Source organism: Equus caballus, chromosome 5, assembly GCF_041296265.1.
Source record: "Equus caballus isolate H_3958 breed thoroughbred chromosome 5, TB-T2T, whole genome shotgun sequence".
NCBI lineage: Eukaryota > Metazoa > Chordata > Mammalia > Perissodactyla > Equidae > Equus > Equus caballus.
Window position 1 is genome coordinate 535,585 of NC_091688.1, and position 20,864 is coordinate 556,448.

At 40.0% G+C, this 20,864-nt stretch overlaps 1 protein-coding gene and 1 long non-coding RNA gene across 8 annotated transcripts in view; one reads left to right on the forward strand and one right to left on the reverse strand.

Annotated features, from left to right (window-relative positions):
• ZC3H11A (zinc finger CCCH-type containing 11A) overlaps nucleotides 1-20,864 on the forward strand; it is a 40,025-nt gene that overhangs the window by 17,083 nt on the left and 2,078 nt on the right. For 4 of the 7 annotated variants that reach the window (XM_070266203.1, XM_070266199.1, XM_023640230.2 and 1 more), the window contains 13 exons: nucleotides 6,095-6,218; nucleotides 6,991-7,194; nucleotides 7,317-7,433; nucleotides 7,691-7,774; nucleotides 8,653-8,763; nucleotides 9,591-9,653; nucleotides 11,471-11,569; nucleotides 13,764-13,832; nucleotides 16,654-17,157; nucleotides 17,508-17,575; nucleotides 19,121-19,451; nucleotides 19,942-20,108; nucleotides 20,484-20,551. In XM_070266203.1, the coding sequence (XP_070122304.1) occupies nucleotides 6,095-6,218; nucleotides 6,991-7,194; nucleotides 7,317-7,433; nucleotides 7,691-7,774; nucleotides 8,653-8,763; nucleotides 9,591-9,653; nucleotides 11,471-11,569; nucleotides 13,764-13,832; nucleotides 16,654-17,157; nucleotides 17,508-17,575; nucleotides 19,121-19,451; nucleotides 19,942-20,108; nucleotides 20,484-20,551 (2,009 nt within the window). 7 annotated transcript variants of the gene reach the window in all.
• LOC138923997 (uncharacterized) lies at nucleotides 5,789-8,706 on the reverse strand. The gene is made up of 2 exons (XR_011438407.1): nucleotides 8,569-8,706; nucleotides 5,789-6,018 (listed from the first exon to the last, which is right to left on the reverse strand). It is a non-coding gene; the product is annotated as an uncharacterized lncRNA (long non-coding RNA).

Genomic DNA, 20,864 nt, shown 5'->3' on the forward strand with positions numbered 1-20,864 from the left:
TTTTGCTGGCATTGACACTTTTGGTAGTTATAGGTCAGGTATTTTGTGGAATATCCCTCAATTTGCATTTGATACTTCCTCATTAGTAAATTCAGGTTGTGTGTCTTTGGCAGGATTATCTCAGAGGTGATATTTTCTTCATTACGTACCATTAGGTGGCATACAATTTTAATTATTCGTTTACTGGAGATGTTAACTTTAATCACTTCATTAAGGTGATATCTACCAGGTTCCTTCACTAGAAAGTTATTCTTTTTGTAATTAATAAAGTATTTGGTGGAGACTTACTTTGAGACCCTGTAAAATTATTTCATTTCTCATCATACTTTCAATTTTTTTCCAGTTATTTATTTGGATTTGTGTGAACTCATGTTTTCCTATTTTATTCAATCTGTTGTACCCCATTACTATCATTATTTTTTGCGTTCAAATTGACCCAGATTTGGCCAGCAAGAGCCCTCCAATCTAGTTTTTCTGTCCTTTCGATATTTGTCTTTTTTTTTTTGAGGAAGATTAGCCCTGAGCTAACATCTGCTGCCAGTCCTCCTCTTTTTGCTGAGGAAGGCTGGCCCTGAGCTAGCATCCATGCCCATCTTCCTCTACTTTATATGTGGGAGGCCTGCCACAGCATGGCTTGCCAAGCAGTGCTATGTCCGCACCCGGGATCTGAACTGGCGATGCCTGGGCCACCGAGAAGCAGTACGTGCGAATTTAACCACTGCGCCACCAGGCTGGCCCCGTCTGTTATTTTTTGAGCACCTCTTTGCTTTCTGGCCTCAGTAGATTTTCCAGGCTAATCTTGTACTTCTCCTCCTCCAGCCTTGGAATCAGGCATTTCTCCAAGGAGCCCTGGTTCCTTTTAGTGAAGAATGGTATCTAGAAATAAGATTTGGGCTGCCCCTAGAGTGTCACTGATTCCAGGCCCACAGTGAGCAGAACAAGGGAGTATATACATATGTATTCATACACACGTTTGTGTCATTGTTTATTACTTTATGTGCTGAAATCATGAGTTCACGTAGATGCCTCCAGTTCACCAGCACTGCAGGGTTTAGTCTAGGCTTCTCCTTTTCTCTACGTGTGACTCTCTTCTCCGAAAGTGAGAAACTTGGTTTCCATTGTCCTTAGTCTTTCTTATTTGATCAGTCTCCTAGTTGTGTAAACCAATACGGTATCACAGCCTCTTCCTTCCTCTCAGGCTCTGACATCACACATAATGCTACTCTTCCACAGGGACATCTTTAACACTTTGTTTCGATTCCAACACCCCCTGCCAGGCCTATCCCCTTGCCCCACTGGGAGGACTCCTTTCTTACTCTTTGGACCCCAACATCCTACTCTGAACCCCTCTTCTGTCCCATGGATGCCCTTCTCATGTTCTTAGGTTCCGATACTCTGTGTTGGGCAGCCCTTCCATGTGAGATTCTTACTTTCACCCTGTTCTTTCTTCAATTCTGCACCAGGTCCCCGCTCAGGAAGACCCTGCATTGGGATCCCTTCTGCACAGAAGCCTTGCTCACCCTCCTCAGGCTCCAGCACTGCACTAGGCCACTCTCCTATGCAAATGCCCTACTCACCCCTCATAGGTCTGACACCCTGTGCCAGTTCCACTTTGTCACGTGGACACTTTCTTCATCTCAGTCAGGCTCCAATACTATGCCCTGGTCCACGTGCGCTTCCCTCTCCCACTGTGAATACCCTCTTCCCTCAGCCTCACCTAATGACTTTAGACTGAGTTGTTTGAGAGGGGGTGGGGAAAGAAGAAAGAGACTAAATATACAATTTTCATGCTTGGGGTCAGTTAGCTACTCCAGTCTGGGTGCAGATTGGTAGTTTCTTAACTATACTCTATGCTGCCTATCTTCCACATAGAGAATTCCCTAAATCAGCTTTTGGAAATTCGTGTTGTAGCATTGCTGGCAGAGTGTAAATTGGCACAACTCCAAGGAAAGGTATGTCAGGGTCTCTGAGAACATCTCCATTTACAGGTTCTCTAGAAGAACTCATGGGACTCAGCATATAGTTGTATTCATGGCTAAGATTTATTTCAGTGATATAGTGAGGATACACTGTCTGATCATAAGAGAAAAAGACACAGGCAGAGTCTGGAGGAATCCCCTGCGGGTGTCTTTATGGTCTTTCCTTCCCATGAGGAGTCACACAGAGTGTACACTTCCCCCAGCAATGAAAATGCAGCAACATGTGTGGGATGCTTCTGCCCAGGGAAGCCCATTAGAGACTCAGCATATAAGGTTTTTACTGGGGCTGGTCACATAGGCACTCTGTATCTGACACATACCAGAGCTCCAGACTCCCAGAAGGATGCCAGGTTGTTCAGCATAAGCTGTGTTTGCACAGTGATCAATTAATTGACTAAGGACATTCCAAGAGCCAAGTTCCCCCATGCCAGCAAGGACGCTGTCTAAGGATAGCAGATATAGGGCTGCTCTGTTAACTCCTTTCTGCACAGAGCCCTGTTTGGCTGCATGTTTAAAAACTACTAAATGCTTCTTAAACCTTTGTCTCATGTATACTCCTGTGTGCGAAATGAGATGTAAGCAGAATTACTCATTGTAGCATAATTTGTAATAGTAAAATGTGTGAAACAACCTAACTTTCGTTTAAAGTGTATTTTACTACATTACTACAGTGAAGTGCTGGCCTGCAACAAAAAAATTTTAAAAGGGCAACTACTTATTAATTGATAGGGAAAGATCAGGATATATTGTCAGTGAAAAAACAAGGGGGAGAATAAGGTGTGTAATACATTAACAGTTGTGTAAGGACAAAGAGGGAAAAGAATTTATATTTGTTTTTTACTTGTATATGCATTATAAAAATCTCTGGGAGTATAAAGGAGAAACTTAACAGTGACTGTAGGGTGGGGACAGGAATGGGGAGGAGCCTTTTTACTGCATTCTCCTTCTATAGGCAGTTGATTTTCATTATTTGTGGGCTCCATATTTGCTAAATTTTATTGCTAAATTTATTTGGACCCCCAAATCAATACTTGTGGTGCTTTCATAGTCGTTTGCCGACGTGAGCATGGGAAACTTTGAGCTGCCCGAGGCGCACGCTCCCAGCGGAGCCTGAGATCAAGCGAGGTGCCATGCTGCCTTCTTGCTTCAGCACTCATACTGTAAACAAGTGCCCTTTTCAAGGTCTAGTTGGTGCCATCTTTTTTTCCATTGTTGTGCTTTTTCTTGGTGACTTTGCCTTTTGAAATGGTCCCACAGTGCAGTGCTGACGTGCTGTGTGGTGTTCCTGAGCGCAAGAACTCTCTTAGTGCCTTGTGGAGAAAACGCACGCGTTAGAGAAGCTTCACTCAGGCGTGAGTTACAGTGCTCATGGCGTTGAGTCTAATGTCAGAGTCAGTGATATTTAATATAAATACGCAGTCTTTAAACACAGACACAGATAAAATAAGGTTACATATTGACCAGTTGATGAAAATATTGTGACCAGAGCTTGCAGGAACCTAACTCTATTTCCCTTAAAAGCGGTATGGTTCAGCATTCACTAATTCAGTATTGATGGTGACTTCATAGAACATAGCTACTGCAAATAATGAGCATCAGTTGTGTATCTTGAGACCATGTGCTCTAATACCTATTAAAAGTTTAAAGAAATAATCATGTGGGAGAATGTTAAAGTAAAAGACTTCTATACCAAAATAAGTGATTCTCTTTGAGTAGTAGCATAACAGGCATTTATTTCCATTCTCCAAGTTGTCTTCATTGCTTGTGTATTACTTTTCATTTAGAAACAAAATCCAGCAAGTGTTAAACAGATCAAATAAATGTCGTGTGACTCCCCTATATAGAGGCTACTTATAAAAGTCATCCAAAAATTTGAAAATTACTTCCAGGAAAGAAGTAAAAACTTAAGCAAAGACAGACCCAGGAGCAAGGAAGATTGGCTTAGCTTGTGCCTTGAGGAAAGAGTAATTGAGGAATTGTTATTCCTATCTAAAAAACATTATACCTCCCTTTTGGGTGTGATTAATAAATTCTTTGAAAGGTAAATATATTTGCTGTACTTTTGAAAAATAATCAAGGGCTAGCCCCATAGCCGAGTGGTTAAGTTTGCGCACTCTGCTTTGGCGGCCTAGGGTTTCGCTGGTTCGGATCCTGGGTGCAGTCTTGGCTCATCAGGCCATGCTGAGGTGGCATCCCACGTGCCAGAACTAGAAGGACCCACAACTGAAAAAACATACAACGATATATGGGGGGCATTTGGGGAGAAAAAGCAGAAAAAAAGGGAAGAGATTGGCAACAGTTGTTAGCTCAGGTGCCAATCTTTAATAAATAAATAAGTAAATAATCATACATGTGGCAATAAACTCAGGACAGAAAATTTTTAAATAGTTTTTACCAGATTGCCTTTCAGAGGTGTTAAGCTAATTTACTTTTCCGTTATCAGTATATGGGACTGCATCATTCTACATCCCCACCAGCACAGTGTATTATCAAATTATCAGTCTCTGAATATAGTAGATTTTTATCTTTGCTCTTTTTGATACATTTAAGGATCTTTTTGTAATGGTCATTGTTTTTCTCCTCCATATTTTTAAATTTCTGAAGTAATGCTGCTCTTCTTTCCTTGAATTTTAAACTTAGGCTGCTTCTTATGATGAGAGATCCAACATAATGCAGATTATTAATCAGAGGTTACTCTTTTTCTCTTCTTCTTAAGATTGACACTTGAGCTAACATCTGTTGCCAGTTTTTTTTTTCCTTTCTCCCCAAAGCCCCCCAGTACATAGTTGTATATTCTAGTCATAGGTCCCCACCCAGGATCCAAAGTGGTGAAACCCTGGGCTGCTGAAGCAGAGCCCGCGAACCCAACCCCTCAGCCGTGGGGCTAGCCCCGATTAGTTATTCTTATGAAGTGCTTATCAGCTCTTTTTCTCTCTTTATGGAAGTATTTGTTAAAATATATATAGAAATATGCACAAATCATAATCTTAACAACTTGAAGAATTTTCACAAAAGTGAGTGTACTTACTTCACAGGCACTCAGATCAGAAAATAGAACATTTCCAGCAACTCTGTCTTCCCCCTTCGTCTCTTCATTGTCACTAACCTAACCCTCAAAGCTAATCACCATCCTCACTACCCTATCATAGAGAAGTTTTGCCTGTTTTGATCTTTACATAAATGAAATCATACAGTATACACTCTTTTGTGTCTGGCTTCTTTCAGTCAACATCTGTGGTGTTAAGTGTGGCAACAGTTTATTCTTTCTCTACTACACAGCATTCTACTGTATGAATACACTGCAATGTATTTATCCATTCTGGTGTTGATGGAGATTTGGGTTTCCATTTTGGAGCTGTTAGAAATAGTATTGCTTTGAACATTCTTTATACACATCTCATGTATATATTAGAACTAATGTACATATTTCTGTTGGATGTCTGTCCTGTGATCCAGCAGTTCATTCTAGAAGTGCAAGTATTCTTTTTTTTCTCATTCTCTTTCTTAAGAAGTAGCTTGGGAAGGAGAAATACCATCCTTAGTGTGTCGTGTGTGCCTTGCTTTGAGAAGTCACGAATGGGAAGGTTCTTCTCAATGTCTTGAATTCTCAGCTTCAAATAATTACAGTTTATTGAGTCCTTTCTCTGTGCTAATAAGTGCTTTATGTACATTATTTCATTTAATCCTCATAAGAAACCAATTAGATTGCTACAGTTATTCCCATTTTACAGGTGAGGAAAGTGAGACTCAGGTAATGTTTGTCCAACATCACATGGCCAATAAGTAGCATGATAGAGATTCAAACCTGGTTATCTTTGATTCCATAATTTTAATTACTGTATTATCCTACTGCTTTAAATTAAGTGTAGACATTTAGGGGTTACAGCATAAGGGCAAGGAGGAGAGAAGAGCAGATAAACTACTCCCTGCTCCCTTTCTCCCCATCATGCTTCGGGCGCGTCACTTTCAGCAGCTCCTCTTCTCCCTGCTCAGAAGCGTCACGCATGCCTCCGATTTTTGAACCTTGTATGAACTTTGTCTAGAAAACAAATGGCCAAATTAATGCAGGTCACACTTCATTTTTTATTTGAAAAATGTGTTTTTCCCTCTTACAGAAAAAACGAAGTGAAATTCCGTGTTATTGGGAAAATCAGCCAATGGGATGTCAAAAACTAAACTGCGCTTTCCATCACAACAGAGGACGTTATGTTGATGGCCTCTTCCTACCTCCAAGCAAAAGTGAGATTGATTTTTAATTTTAGAAGGATAGTTATGTTTCTGTATCTGCCATCTATATGGATATACACACACACACAATGAACACCTACTATTTGCACTGTACAGAGTACTTTATATATGTTGCCTTTTGTAGTCTCCTGAGAGGATGGTGGTGTTTCCACTTTACGCATGAGGGAACTGAAATATTTACTGTCTAGCTCTTTGCAGAAAAAGTTTGTTACCTGCTCTAGGCTGTCATTTAAAATAAAACTTACACTCTACCAAAAGCTAGTATTTATTTCCAAAGTCCCTTTAAAGTAATATCCTAGTGAAATGATCAGCTATTTAAAAGCCACGTCTGCTATTTGATGAAATTTGATGGCTACATATTTTCACCTCTTTTTAAGGGGAAAAACTAGGCTCACTCCATTCTGGTTTGGTTCAAAAGTATTACCTACTACCTCTTAAAAGCCACTTACTGCTGAGCAAAAAGCCTAGAATTTCAGTATTAAAATTAAATGTCTAGAATTTGCGAACAGTTACTATGCTTCAAGCCTTCTGTTTATTCTATGTTTTGAGTGCCCACTTTGAGTGTGTGTACGTACAGGGAAGTTATTGCCAAAAGCCACATTTTACCTCCCTGGGAATTCAGAACCTAATTGAGGAAATTAGGTAAAAAGACATAAAATGCTTGTAAGGAAAATGCACCAAACTTATCATAGGTGATCGCAGATTTTTGATGAATTGAGACTGTATCTTTATTTTTAATTCATGACTCATTTTGTATGTCCAGCTCTGCTGCCCACTGTGCCTGAGTCACCAGAAGAGGAAGTGAAGGCTGGCCAGCTCACAGTTCAACAGAACAAATTGTCTGTCCAGTCTAATCCCTCCCCTCAGCTGCGAAGTGTCATGAAAGCAGAAAGTTCAGAAAATGTTCCTAGCCCCACACATCCTCCAGTTGTAATCAATGCTGCAGATGATGATGAAGATGATGATGGTAAGTTTTAGCTCACTCTTTAAGGCAAATAAATGACGTGGGTCACTTAGTGAATTAGAATGAGGATTAAAGCTCTAGGCCTGCTTTTAATGGTAAATTTGCCTTAAATGTTGATAATATAGATCAGTTTTCTGAGGAAGGTGATGAAACCAAAACACCTACCCTGCAACCAACTCCTGAAGTTCATAATGGATTACGAGTGGCTTCTGCCCGCAAACCTGGGGTCAATTTAAAACAAGGTAAGAAGAGGCAAGATTGATGCTGGTTTCCGCTCAGAAATCTCACAGCACTAGCGATTGTGTCCTATTTTAAATACTTTTGAAACTTAGTTCACTATCACCACCACCTCCCTCTTCCCTGCCCCCTTTACACATATGCACACTCACACAAACAATTTCTTTTATTCAGAAAACATTTGAATGCCTGCTGTGTATGAATAATATGCAAAGGTGAAAAGGTGCTAGTTCCTCATGTGATTTGTATTTGCATTTCTCAGGTGAATGTTTGAACTTTGGAATAAAAACTCTTGAGGAAATTAAGTCAAAGAAAATGAAGGAAAAAGCCAAGAAACAAGTTGGTGGTAAGTCATTATGAGTTTTGACAAGGATGAATATTGCTAGAGAATAATAATAGGGACACTTATGATAATAAGGACACTTGGCAATAGCCAAAATGAGCAGATAGATTTTGACTTCCGTGGCTTGTTTGAAGTAAAACACAGACTTACTTAAATCATGCTTGCGTTTTAAATTTATTGCAGCCGTGTTTCAGTCTCTTAACTATTCAGAAGTAAGCACATACCATAAAAAACCTGAGAAAACTTATCTTTAAAAATATAACTCTAAAGAACAGCATATAAATCATATTAGAAGAGGAAAAGCTATATTTTTTAGTAAGTGAATTCTTCCTCATGGGGTGCTAGGATTTTCTTCTGGAGCTTGCCTCAGCCTGATTGATAGATTTTTCCAACCTTAAAAATTAAGAGGGTGTGAAAGTAGTCTTAGAGAGAAGAGTCACATGGTTGGTTCTAAGTGCCCTCTTGCTAAAGCTTGTTCTGTAGGAACCTTGGAGTTGTGTTTTGCAGATGACTGAGTATGGACGAAAAGGTTGAATTGACGCATATAATGGCTAGGGTTTCTGAGTCTTCTGACATTTTAGAATAATGTCAGCCTTATTGGTAAATAAAAGTAGATTGAGTGCCTACATCACTCGAAACATTTTTATATTTTATTTTCACGTTGTGTCCAAGGCAGATAAAAAATGGGGATTATCTCCACTCCCCTCCCTGCTACCACCACCACATTTCACTGTAGGCAAACAGGAATAGAGAGACAGAGTGGCTTGTAGTCATCCGCTGGTCTGTGTTGGACTTACCTGGTCCCCAAAACAAGATTTCTCAACCTGTGATATCTTTATTTTGCATAAATTATTTGCTGCTCTTCGACTTGCTTTATTCAGAAGGTTCTTCGGGAGCTTCCAGTCTTGTACTCCAACCTCAGCCCATTCCAGGTCCTGAAAAAGAGAATGTCCGGACTGTGGTGAGGACGGTAACTCTGTCCAACAAGCAAGGTGAGGCATAGTTAGGTCTTAACAGTTGTCAGGCTCCTACTCTTAAATAACTGGGAGAGCAAAATCCTTGGGTGAATTTTACCTTTGATGGATTTGCTGGAAGACTTCAATGTATTGATCATAGAAGGATGAAAAGAAAAGTTAGTGCATTTGACTCTACTATTTAAAAGATTGAAATTCTTATTCTGGCAGCTCTCAGATTTGTGTATATTTAATTGTTACATTTACTGTTTATTTGTATCTATTCAAGAAATTTATTGACTGTCCATTATGGGTAAAGAACTGTGAAAACCTTTTAGGTTACAGAAAATGTGAAAGTCTTTTCCCTTAATAGTTTAAAATCTAGTAAGGAATGTGGCACAGTAATTGTAGTATGCAGATACATTTAAATGTTTGTGCCATTCAAACAACAAAGAATCAGGAAAGAACTCATTTCTGGCTGGAGTGATCAAGGAAGGTTATATGGGAGAGTTGGTGGACTGGAGTGTGGTTTCATCCATCATACTGCAATGTGCAAGGAAAAGGATAGCTTAGGTTTCATTATCAGTTGATTAGAACACAGTCTGTCTTCATCTGCTTGGCTACTATCAATCATTAGGACTGTGCTATTGCCTCCCTGTGGGCTGTGCACTTGGCTATTTAAATTATTATTTAATAGGTTAAGTTTTTTTCTTTTGATATGTTAGTATTCCTTAAGACTGAGGTCAGATTTTCAGGAAGCTTTCTGTGGACTCAGTTACATCAGAGCATACTTTGTACCTATTAGTAGTTACTTGGATACAGAAAAATTGGCTAATGGTAGAGGAATTCTGTTTTTGCCATTTCAGGAGAAGAACCCTTGGTAAGACTGAATCTGTCTGAGAGACTGGGAAAACGAAAATTTTCAGTAGGTGAGATTAGTTTTGTGCATATGTTTTGTTTTATGTTTGTGTGTTAACATGATACATCCTCTAGAACTCAGAATACTGACAAATGCCCTGTCAATATTGATTTGTCAGTCCCCCTGTATTCTTGGCTGGAAACTTAGAAAATTTCTTCCTGTTTTTCACTTATGCATTACACCTTTTATTGAAGTCATAGAAATTTATAATGTTACAATTTAAGTAGTTTATGGCCAACTTTTTAGAAGGTGCTAGGTTTGAAAAACTGTAAAGAATACTTCTGTTTCTATTGACAAGTTGAAATTTGAAGTTTTAGAGGGAAAATTAGTGTCCTGTTATTTTAATTCAGTCCCTGAATTTATTAGTGCTATTTTATATTTAGGGAAGTATTTTGCCATTTTTCTGAATTGTTGTGTCCCTACCCTAGTGTCTGTCTCAAAAGAATTATTTCGGAAATCTTTGACTTCAGAGGTTACCTCACCCTCTTTTTTGTTTTAAAGATTTTGTTTTTCCTTTTTCTTCCCAAAGCCCCCTGGTACATAGTTGTGTATTTTTAGTTGTGAGTCCTTCTAGTTGTGGCATGTGGGACGCTGCCTCAGCATGGCTTGATGAGCAGTGCCATGTCCACACCCAGGATCCGAACCGGTGAAACCCTGGGCCGCTGAAGTGGACGGAGCGTGAGAACTTAACCACTCGGCCAGGGGGCTGGCCTCTTAACCCTCTTTTAAAATGTGGTTGCAAATATGAAATCTGTGTAGTGTTTTCTTTAACACCATTCTCACTCCCTGACACATTTTAGGTAAAAAATTTAGAAATAAGCTATTTTAATATCAGCATACGTGTAAACTTTGTGATTTTTGATTTAATATTTAAATTATAAGTGAGAGGAAAGAGGAAGTTATACTCTGTGTAGGGTCTTTCAGGTTTTTAATGGGATCCTGCAAAGATTATATCTTCAGTCAAGCACCCTGAAAAACAATTTTTAACAACGTGTGACGTTTAAACAACTTGTAACTAGCAGATGAATGTAATAAACCAAGAGTCAGGAAACTTGGTTCAGGTCTGGCTCTGTCACTGACTGGTGACTGGGGTGAAGTAGAGTCTCTGGCTGCCTTAGATCTCTTCTCTGGAATTGAAGAGAGGGCCTGTTTGGCCTTTGCAGTCTTCGTACCACAAGAAAATTTAAAATTTTATGATTCCTTTGCTCATTTCCTAATCATCCCAGATATGTTTAACTACAAATTTACCTAGAATTCAAACAGTTGGCCAGTTATGATTTTTTTCATGTGATTTTTTTTCCCACATATTCCTAATTCTGAATTTCAGCCTTAGCTAGGGCTTACAATTCTCCATTTGTGGTTCTGGTCAGTTATTTGATAAATGTTAATTTGGGCATTCTAATTTTTTGTCCCTTTCCTTACCACTCCTTTCTGGGACATTTTTATATCTTTTCTAAAACATTGAGTTCTAAGGAAGCCAGTGAACAGACACACCATGTAAATGCAGAAGACTTAAAAGATTATTCTGTGTTGTCTGTTTTTGCTTGTGTTTCTTAATCTTGCTGAAGATTGCCTTGAACTCTTTATTTATTTGTTTATTTATTTTGGCTGAGGAAGATTGTCCCTGAGCTATCTGTGCTAGTCTTCCTCTAGTTTTTGTATGTGTCGTGCCGCCACAGCATGGCTTGATGAGCAGTGTGTAGGCCTGCTCCCAGGATCCAAACCCTCAAACCTCAGGCCGCTGAAGCAGAGTGCGGGAATTTAACCACTGCGCCCCTGGCCCGGCCCCCGACTTGAACTCTTAAACTGAGTTCCCTCTGTTTGTAGGTGGTGACAGCGATCCTCCATTAAAGCACAGCCTCGCACAGAGGCTGGGGAAGAAAGTTGAAGCTCCAGGAACAAACGCTGACAAAACACCAAAGAAAGGTACCTTTGTTCTAATATACTGTGTGTGTGAGTGGGAGAGAGAGATGCTGCCGTTGTCTCTTGTAACGTTAACAAGTGTGGTTTGTCATTCTTTTTGTTCAGGTAAATTAGATCTGGTGTCTGCTTTATTCGTTCAAGAAACACTTGAGTGCCGCCTCTGCTAGTTTGTAGGTAGATGCCTTTGGATAAAATAAACACCATCACAATTCTCAGGAGCTTATGGTATAATGGCAAATAGGAATACTTAGGTATATTTTCACAAATTCTGTGACAAAGAAAGTACACAGTATTGTGGGAACATGGAAACAGATAGGAAGAGCACCTAATCTTTTTTTTTTAAATTGTTTTATTTTTTCACCTTTTTTTCACTTTTCTTTTTAGAGGTAACATTGGATTATAGCATTATATGAAGTTCAGGTGTACATCATCATATTTCGATTTCTGTGTAGACTGCATCGTGTTCAACACCCAAAGACTGATTGACACCTAAAGACCTTCAAAGGGCACCTCATCTTACCATGAGTCAGGGACAGGTTCCCAGAGGAAATGATGTTGCAGCTTAGACCTGAGATGGGATTTAGGTGAAGGTTAAGCTGAAGGCCGGAGGCTGTGTTTAGGCAGAGAGAAATAACGCAAAGGTGCAAGCCAAGAAACATGATGTGCTCAAGGACTGATGTGGCTGAAACGTAGAAGTGGGGTGAAGAGCAGGCTGACTGGAGAAGAAGAGAGACTGGGTGGTGTGGAAGCCTTTTAAGCCACATTAGACAGTTTGGGTTTATCCTGAGGTAGTAGCACACCGTGGAGAACTTAGTAAACACGCATCAGAGGCTCAGGTTTGCGTCTTAGAACCATCATCCTGCCTAAAACATGGCGAAGGGTTAGAAGGGGGCAAGAGTGCTGTCTGGGATTTGAGTGAGCAGGCTGTGAAAATAAGCCAGACAAGAGGAGTTAGTGGCACAGATTGAGTATTCTAGAGGTTAATGTGGAGAAATGTGGACTAAATTGAGAGAGATTTGGGAGATAGGATGATTTGATAGTTGAAGTTATATTTATAGAAAGAAGTCAAGGGTTGGATTTTTTTTCCTTGTATGGCTTGTAGTGAGACATTCGTGTTAATTTCTAAAAAAATAGGTGTTTTTTTCCTAATCATTGTGTTTCGATTTAACTTCTCTTGAAGATAAGAAACTTCTTTCCACTTTTTCTCTAGCCCAAGAGGCTTTGATGAGTAGATGTTCTTGTTTGGGGGCTTTCTTGCATCCTCAGAGCAAATAGAAGTTACTCTTTTTGTGGGGCTGGCCTGGTGGCCCAGCGGTTAAGTGCACACGTTCCTCTTCGGTGGCCCAGGGTTTGCCGGTTCAGATCCCTGGTGTGGACATGGCACCACTTGGCAAGCCATGCTGTGGTAGGCGTCCCACATATAAAGTACAGGAAGATGGGCATATGGGTGTTAGCTCAGGGCCAGTCTTCCTCAGCAAAAAGAGGAGGATTGGCAGCAGTTAGCTCAGGGCTAACTGTCCTCAAAAAAAAAAAAAGTTGCTCTTTTTCTTTGCAGCCAAATTCCCTTCCTCCTCGCCTATCAATCATATTGAAGACTCTCATAACTAAGCATATCTCAAATTGATTTAGGGGTAAACAAACCTTTTGATGCCAGTATTTTAGAAAGTTGTATAAAACAAAATTATTTCCCTAAATTAGGTAGTTTTTGCTTTTCAGATGTAAAAGATTGTTTTTTAAGCTTTCCAGAGTGCTCTAGGGAATCCATGACTTGCCTATGTCTGTACTGCGGAGAAGAATTTAAGACATGAAGAGATTTTTTAAAAGCGTTTGTGGGGCCAGCCCCGTGGCCAAGTGCTTAAAGTTCTGTGTGCTCCGTATTGGCGGCCCAGGTTTGCAGGTTTGGATCCCAGGTGCGGACCTACTCCACTCATCAGCCATGCTGTGGAGACACCCCACATACAAAAAATAGAGGGAGACTGGCACAGATGTTAGCTCAGGACTGATCTTCCTCAAGCAAAAAAAAAAGAGAAAGATTAGCAATGGATGTTAGCTCAGGGTGAATCTTCCTCACCAAACAAAAACCAGCATTTGCATTAGAAGACAAGTATAAGCCTAATTTGTGACCTATTGTAAAAGACATTTGACCTATAAAGGGTCTCTCTTCAACATTTGGTTTTTTAAAATCTTCTTTTTACAGTTCAAGTTTCCAAGTCTCTGAAGGAGCGATTAGGCATGGCAGCTAGTCCAAACAATGAGGAGGCAGCAGGTAGGTAAACCCCAAGACCAGCTTCTAATATTTTTTTCTTACCTCAAGAATCTTTACCTTTTCTCTGATTTACCTATTGAGTTAGGTTAGGGCTTGTGCTTTCGTGTGTGGGTGGGTGGATGGGTGGGTTTTTTTTTTTTTTTAAGTGATTACTCACTAGTATGAATTCTCTTTTCGTACTTAAAGATGGCAAAATGATTGTTCATCATAGCATTAATTTGTAGGAAATTAGAAACAACCTAAATATCCAACAAAAAGGAATTAGATTAAATTAAGGTAGTTATGTGCTAAAATAATTGCTGTCATGAAAAGTCATGTTCTGAACAGTGATGATATGGAAAACTTCTTGCATTGTGTTGAATGAAGAAAGGTGACACATCGCTTTTGACCTTTTGACTTAGGACACATCGGAATCATTTTTGGATAAAGTTAATTTTATTATAGACTCTTATTCTCAGGAAAAATGTCCATATGCATGAGATGATGCTAGTTTGTAAAAGATAAAATTATATGCCTAGAAAATGCAAAAGACTACGCAAAATATTAACATTGGTTTTATCTGAGTATTGAGGTTTTAAGTAATTTTAATTTTCTTCTATATGTTCTTCCTGTACTTTAATGTTTAAACTTTTTAAATTGCGAGATATAACCCTGTAAGTGTATGTGTACAATTTAAAGACTAATAAAATGAACATCCACGTACTCAACACCCAGCTTTCTTATATGTTGCTGGATTCAGTTTGATGCGTTTTTGTTTTGTTTAGTTTTGTTTTGTTTTGTTTTTGTTTTTTGAGGAAGATCAGCCCTGAGCTAACATCTGCTACCAAGCCTCTTTTTTTTTTTTTTTGCTGAGGAAGACTGGCCCTGAGCTAACATCCGTGCCCATCCTCCTCTACTTTTTATATGTGGGACGCCTACCAGAGCATGGCTTGCCAAGCAGTGCCATGTCCACACCCGGGATCCGAACCGGCAAACCCTGGGCCACCAAAGTGGAACATGCGCACCTAACCACTGTGCCACTGGGCCAGCCCCTATTCTACTTTTTTAATGTCTTCATTTTGATGACATTTGGGTAGGGTAGGGGAAAAGGGTCTCCCTGTCACCACTCACCTTGTCCTTTTTGGAGTGGTAATTTTGAGATCAGTTTACCATCTTGAAATGGAAGAATTCTTATTTTAAATACCTAAAGAGGGAGCCAGCCCCGTGGCCAAGTGGTTAAGTTCGCACGCTCCGCTTCAGCCGCCCAGGGTTTCACCGGTTTGGATCCTGGGTGCAGGCATGGCACCGCTCATCAGGCCATGTTGAGGCGGCGTCCCACATGCCACAACTAGAAGGACCCACAATTAAAAATACACAACTATGTACTGGGGGGCTTTGGGGAGATAAAGGAAAAGTAAAATCTTAAAAAAAAACCTAAAGAATTAATTCAGTAAGTGTTTGAGTGCTTCCTGTGTAACAGGTACTGTACTAAAATATTGCAGATAAGTATAGTTGCTGTTCTCACTAAGTAGCTAGCTAGTATGGTTGGAAATACAGGCAATAGCAGTGCTATGTGATTGGAGAAACAAACTAGATTGGAGGGTGTCAGGTTCCGAGCTGAAGTCAGTTAAAACTAGGCAGCAGGAGAAATGCTTGCTAGGGAATATTCCATGTAGAAGGAACAGCATATTCAAAGGTTCAGAGGGTGAGACAATATACTGTGTTAAAGATTGTAAAGGGATATTTTTTGGTTTTGCTCTTTCATTACAAGCTGTTATTTAGTGACTAAATACGTGTGTGTGTAATCTCCAAATTCTTGTTTTTTCCACATCACTTCATTATTTCTTTCTTTAGCCCTTCAGGCATATCTGTCAAGTGTGAAATTCACTCTTTAGTTTAAACAGATGTAGGAAGATTAACGTATCATTAAAAATAGCTCTTCAGGGGCCGGCCGTGTGGCCGAGTGGTTGGGTTTGCGCGCTCTGCTTCGGCGGCCCAAGGTTTCACTGGTTTGGATCCTGGGCACGGACGTGGCACCGTTGGACCATGCTGCGGCAGTGTCCCACGTGCCACAGCTGGAAGAACCACAATATACAAAAAAATGTACAACTATATACTTGGGGGCTTTGGGGAGAAAAAGGGAAAAATAAAATCTTTAAAAAAAAAAAAGATAGCTCTTCAGTGTTATACCCATCTCTGGGCCTTTCCCATTTTTCTTCTGTCTTGTCACCTGTTTTACCTCCTTTTCATCCTTTAAATGTCACTTAAGTATTACTTCCTTTGAAAAGCTTCCCTTAACCAACTCCTAGACGGAGGTTGGTATTCTTGCTATATGCTCCTCTATAGCATTATACTTCTTTATCAAAGCTGTTATCATTACCATACTTTGTTGTTTCTTAATTATTGGTCTGTTAGACTGTAAACTACATGTGGGCAGGGATTGTATTTTGCTTATCATTATATTTCTGGCACAGTGTCCAGCACATGTTTATATCCAAGAGTGAAGGGAAGAATTAATTTATTGCAATTTTTATTGGTAAGATTTATAATGACAAGTTTCTCCAACCTAGTAAATGGCTTTCAGGTTTCTCAAGAATAAGCTTTTGAATAGAAATCCAAATCAGCAATTTTTGCCTCCTAAGAGTTTTCTTTGAGGGCCACTACCTTAAACATGTAATATTCTAAGATTGAGATTGAAGCAAATGTACTTTTGATCATTTTAATTGCATGCCTAAATGATACCACTCTATTGGATTCTGTCCTGATCCAAGAATAGAAAGATCATAAGTCATTAAGAGATGAACTCCAAGTACAGTGACTTGTTTTCCTCCCATGAACACAGAGAGAGTTACTAAAGTTGGTGAGATCCACGTGAAGACATTAGAAGAAATTCTTCTTGAAAGAGCCAGTCAAAAACGTGGAGAATTGCAAACTAAACTCAAGACAGAAGGACCATCAAAAGTTGACGACTCTACTTCAGCAACAAGAAGCTCCTCCACTATCCGCATCAAAACCTTCTCTGAGGTCCTGGCTGAAAAGAAACATCGGCAGCAGGAAGCAGAGAGACAAAACAACAAAAAGGATGTAACCTGCATCAAGCTAAAGACTGATAGTGACATGAAAAAACCAGTGGTTTTGCCACCCATCGTTGCCGGCAAAGGACAGTCAGAGGAGCCTGCGGGCAGATCAAAGTCTATACAGGAGGTGCACATCAAGACGCTGGAGGAGATTAAATTGGAGAAGGCGCTGAGGGTGCAGCAGCGCTCTGAGAGCAGCGCCAGCTCCCAGCCTCAGCCTGAGGCCACCCCGGGGGCCCGACGGCTTCTCCGGATCACCAAAAAAACAGGTAACCAAAGAGCTTGGTCTGTAGTGCCGCTTCCCCACATCCCAGGTCAAAGAGACAGTGGTTCCACAGGATATTCACAGGAGTTCTGTGAGGACCTTTCTTTATGTAGATAACCAAAAACCACTGGATTAAGTAAAGGTAAGCTGTTTCTTTACAGCAGCATATATAATACATAGAACTTTGATATTTTAATGTACATTTGGAAACTATGAGGACTAGTGGACTTCATCTTCAGTTGTCTTTACCCTATGCTTCTTATCGTTACTTTCATTAAGAAAAGTTTTAATTTCATCTGTCATGAAGTTGCCCCCTAAATGAAATAACCAGTGATTTGTTTACTGTGAATGTAGGTGTAAAAGAAGAGAAGAAACTTCAGGAAGGCAGTGAGGTTGCTCCTCAGAGCAGTGTCACTAGAGAGGTGAGTTTCCTTAAAATCACTTTATAGTTTCGATCATGGCAGGCAAAGGCTAGATGAATGGTAAAGTGTGCTTTTTAGTTTTAGCTTATGATAAATTTCTGTTTAACACTTCACTGGTCTGTTAGGGTAAACAGTCTTTCACTTACCCTTACCATTTTCTTTTTTTGTAAACAGTATTTTCTTTTTTTTTTTCTTTAGAGATTGGCACCTGAGCTAACAACTGTTGCCAGTCTTTTTTTCCTGCTGCTTCTCCCCCAATTCCCCAAGTACATAGTTGTATATTTTAGTTGTGGGTCCTTCTAGTTTGTGGCATGTGGGACACCGCCTCAGCGTGGCCTAATGAGCCATGTCCGCGCCCAGGATGCGAACTGGCGAAACCCTGGGCCACCAAAGCGGAGCACGCACACTTAACCACTTGGCCATGGGGCCGGCCCCAACCCTTACCATTTTCTAAGAGAGTTTTCTATACTATGTATATCAGTGTTCTCTGCTTTTGTAAATTTGTTTTTAATTGGTCATTAATTTTTATTTATTTATTTTTTTGCTGAGGAAGATTGTTGCTGAGCTAACGTCTGTGCCAATCTGCCTCCACCTTGTATGTGGGACGTCGCCACAGCATGGCTTGATGAGTGGTGTGTACGTCCGTATCCAGAATCCAAACCTACGAACCCCGGGCTGCCGAAGCTGAGCATGTAAACTTAACCACTATGCCACTGGGCTGGCCCCTCTCTTTTTTTCTTTTTGGCTTGAGGAAGATTAGCCCTGAGCTAACACTTATGCCAGTCTTTCTCTACTTTGTGTGTGGGATGCCACCACAGTGTGGCTGACAAGCGGTGTGGGTCCACGTCTAGGATCCGAACCCGCAAACTCAGGCCAGTGAAGTGGAGCGCGCCAAACTTAACCACTATGCCATAGGGCTGGCCCACCATTAATTTTTTAAATCAGGTTTTTTTTGCCTTTGAGAATAATGCCACTCATCGTATAAAAGTTGGGAATTTTTATTTACAACCTAGATATAACCACTATTAGCTTTTTCATGGATTTCCTTCAAGCCTTTTGTTTATATGCACGTGTGTGAATTTAACTCATATTTAGAACATAACTGAGAACTCTCCAGTGTATCAGTTTGCAGCCTGCTTTTAACTTTACCGTATTACCGTTTGTTTTTACTGGCCAAATAGTGTTTTCTTATACAAATATAGTCTGTTTCTGGACATTTGTTTTATACAATTAAGATAATCAACATCTTTATTACATGAACCTTTGTGCAAGTGTCTGATTATTTAGGAATCAGTTATATTAGACTTAGAGTTGTGGTTGTCTAGCCTGTAGAATGTGAGTTTCTATTGTTCCAGACACCTTTAATCTTTCATCTTTAGCTTAATGTTTTTTATTTAATATCAAAGAGCAAAAGCTCTTGTATTCTCGATCATGTGAAACTCTACTTGACTTAGATGTTAGCTTGGTAACTTATAAAGAGTAATTATCGTATAGGTTATTTTAGAGGTAGTAGATTTTAATTCTGTCATTTAAATTTGTTCGTAGGCTTCAGATGAGACCACAGGAGTTGGCATCACTAAAATTCAAGTGAAGAGATGTGAGACCGTGAGAGACAAGCATATGCAGAGACAGCCAGAGAGGGGAGCCTCACAGAAGGAGAAATCAGTTTTGACCCCCCTCTGGGGAGATGTAGATGCTTGCAATACCCAGACAGCAGAGAAATCAGCGCTCACTTCTGTGCCAGGCATCACACGGCACCTGACAAAGCGGCTTCCCACAAAGCCATCCCAGAAGGTGGAAGTGGAAACCTCAGGGATTGGAGACTCAGTACTGAATGTGAAATGTGCAGCACAGACTTCGGAAAAAAGGGGTAAAGGTGAGCATTTTTTCTAGTGTGTCTTGCTTTAGGATCTCAAAATTACCAAGTTTCAGTAATTCCCTGGTGATGGTTGAATTGAATTTCATTTGCCTTGTATTCTGGTCACACAGATGGATAGTAATATTTCTGGTAATTCTGTTTAAAAAGACAAAACTAGATGAGTTCCTTTCTCAGAATTTAAATTGCTGTTTCAAAAGCTTTGTCTAAAACTTTCCATGGTGCATCTTTCCTCTGGTTTTGAAGAAGAAAAACACCAGGGAATAGAAGTGCGGTGGCAAATTCAAGAGCCACTGAAAAGAATTGAGTAAGTATCTACATTATGGCCATTTGTAGTGCACATTGTGTATGGATCATTTTCAGTCTCTTTTTTTCTTTAATTATTCACGGTATTTCTAGTACTGTGAAGGAATTTTGACATTGCGAATTATTCTCCACATAAAAGAGGGCTTATTCCAGCTAGTAATCAGTTATTTTCTGTCCTTTGTAGCTAAACCCAAAGTGAATGTGAAGCCATCTGTGGTTAAAGTTGTCTCATCTCCCAAACTGGCCCCAAAGCGCAAGGCAGTAGAAGTCCACCCTGCTGTCATTGCAGCTGTGAAGCCCCTCAGCTCCAGCGGTGTCCTGCAGGAGAGCCCGGCCAGAAGAGCAGCTGTGGTAAGAAGTGGATCCAGCTTGAGGGTGCTGACGTCTGTGGAGGAGGGAAGGGGCCCGCGCTCTGTTAGCTCACATTCTCTCCCTGTGAATCCTTCCTCCCATTTCCTAAGCATTGTTATTGTTTAGGTTGTCATTGTGTTTACGTTTACAGTTAGACATTTACGGAGGCACAGGATGGCATTTTTTTTAAAGCTAAGTTTTGGGTGCTAAGATATTTTGCTTATTTGTCCCCTCAACCTTTAAATTATTTATTCTTGGATTCCCAGGCTTAAAAAATGATAACCATGATTCTAAGAAGGCAGCAAAAGAAAATGAATACACTTAAATGAAAAAGCCTGACTCTCCCACTGAATTACCTCACTTTTACTTTTGTAGGCTGTTGTCCCACTGCTCTCCGAGGACAAATCAGTCACTGTGCCCGAGACAGAAAAACCTAGAGACAGGTAACACCTACAGTTCTTTTTAACCAAACTTTAGGCCACTGTTATTGTTTATGCTCTCTATAGAATAACACTGCTAAATAACTTTAGACATTGACAGTTTAGCCACATCTGAATAAATCTGCTAAACATCAAATTAATTGCAAGAAAGCATGATACTCACAGTTGCTATCCTTCATTGGTGCCATTGTTTATATTTTGCCTCTATTATTTAAAAAATGTTTTAAACACCCATCTGAATTCTGCTTTAAAGGATGAAAATACTTTGTCGTAAATCAATAAAACAATGCTTTGTGTGTCCTCAGAAACACCTCTT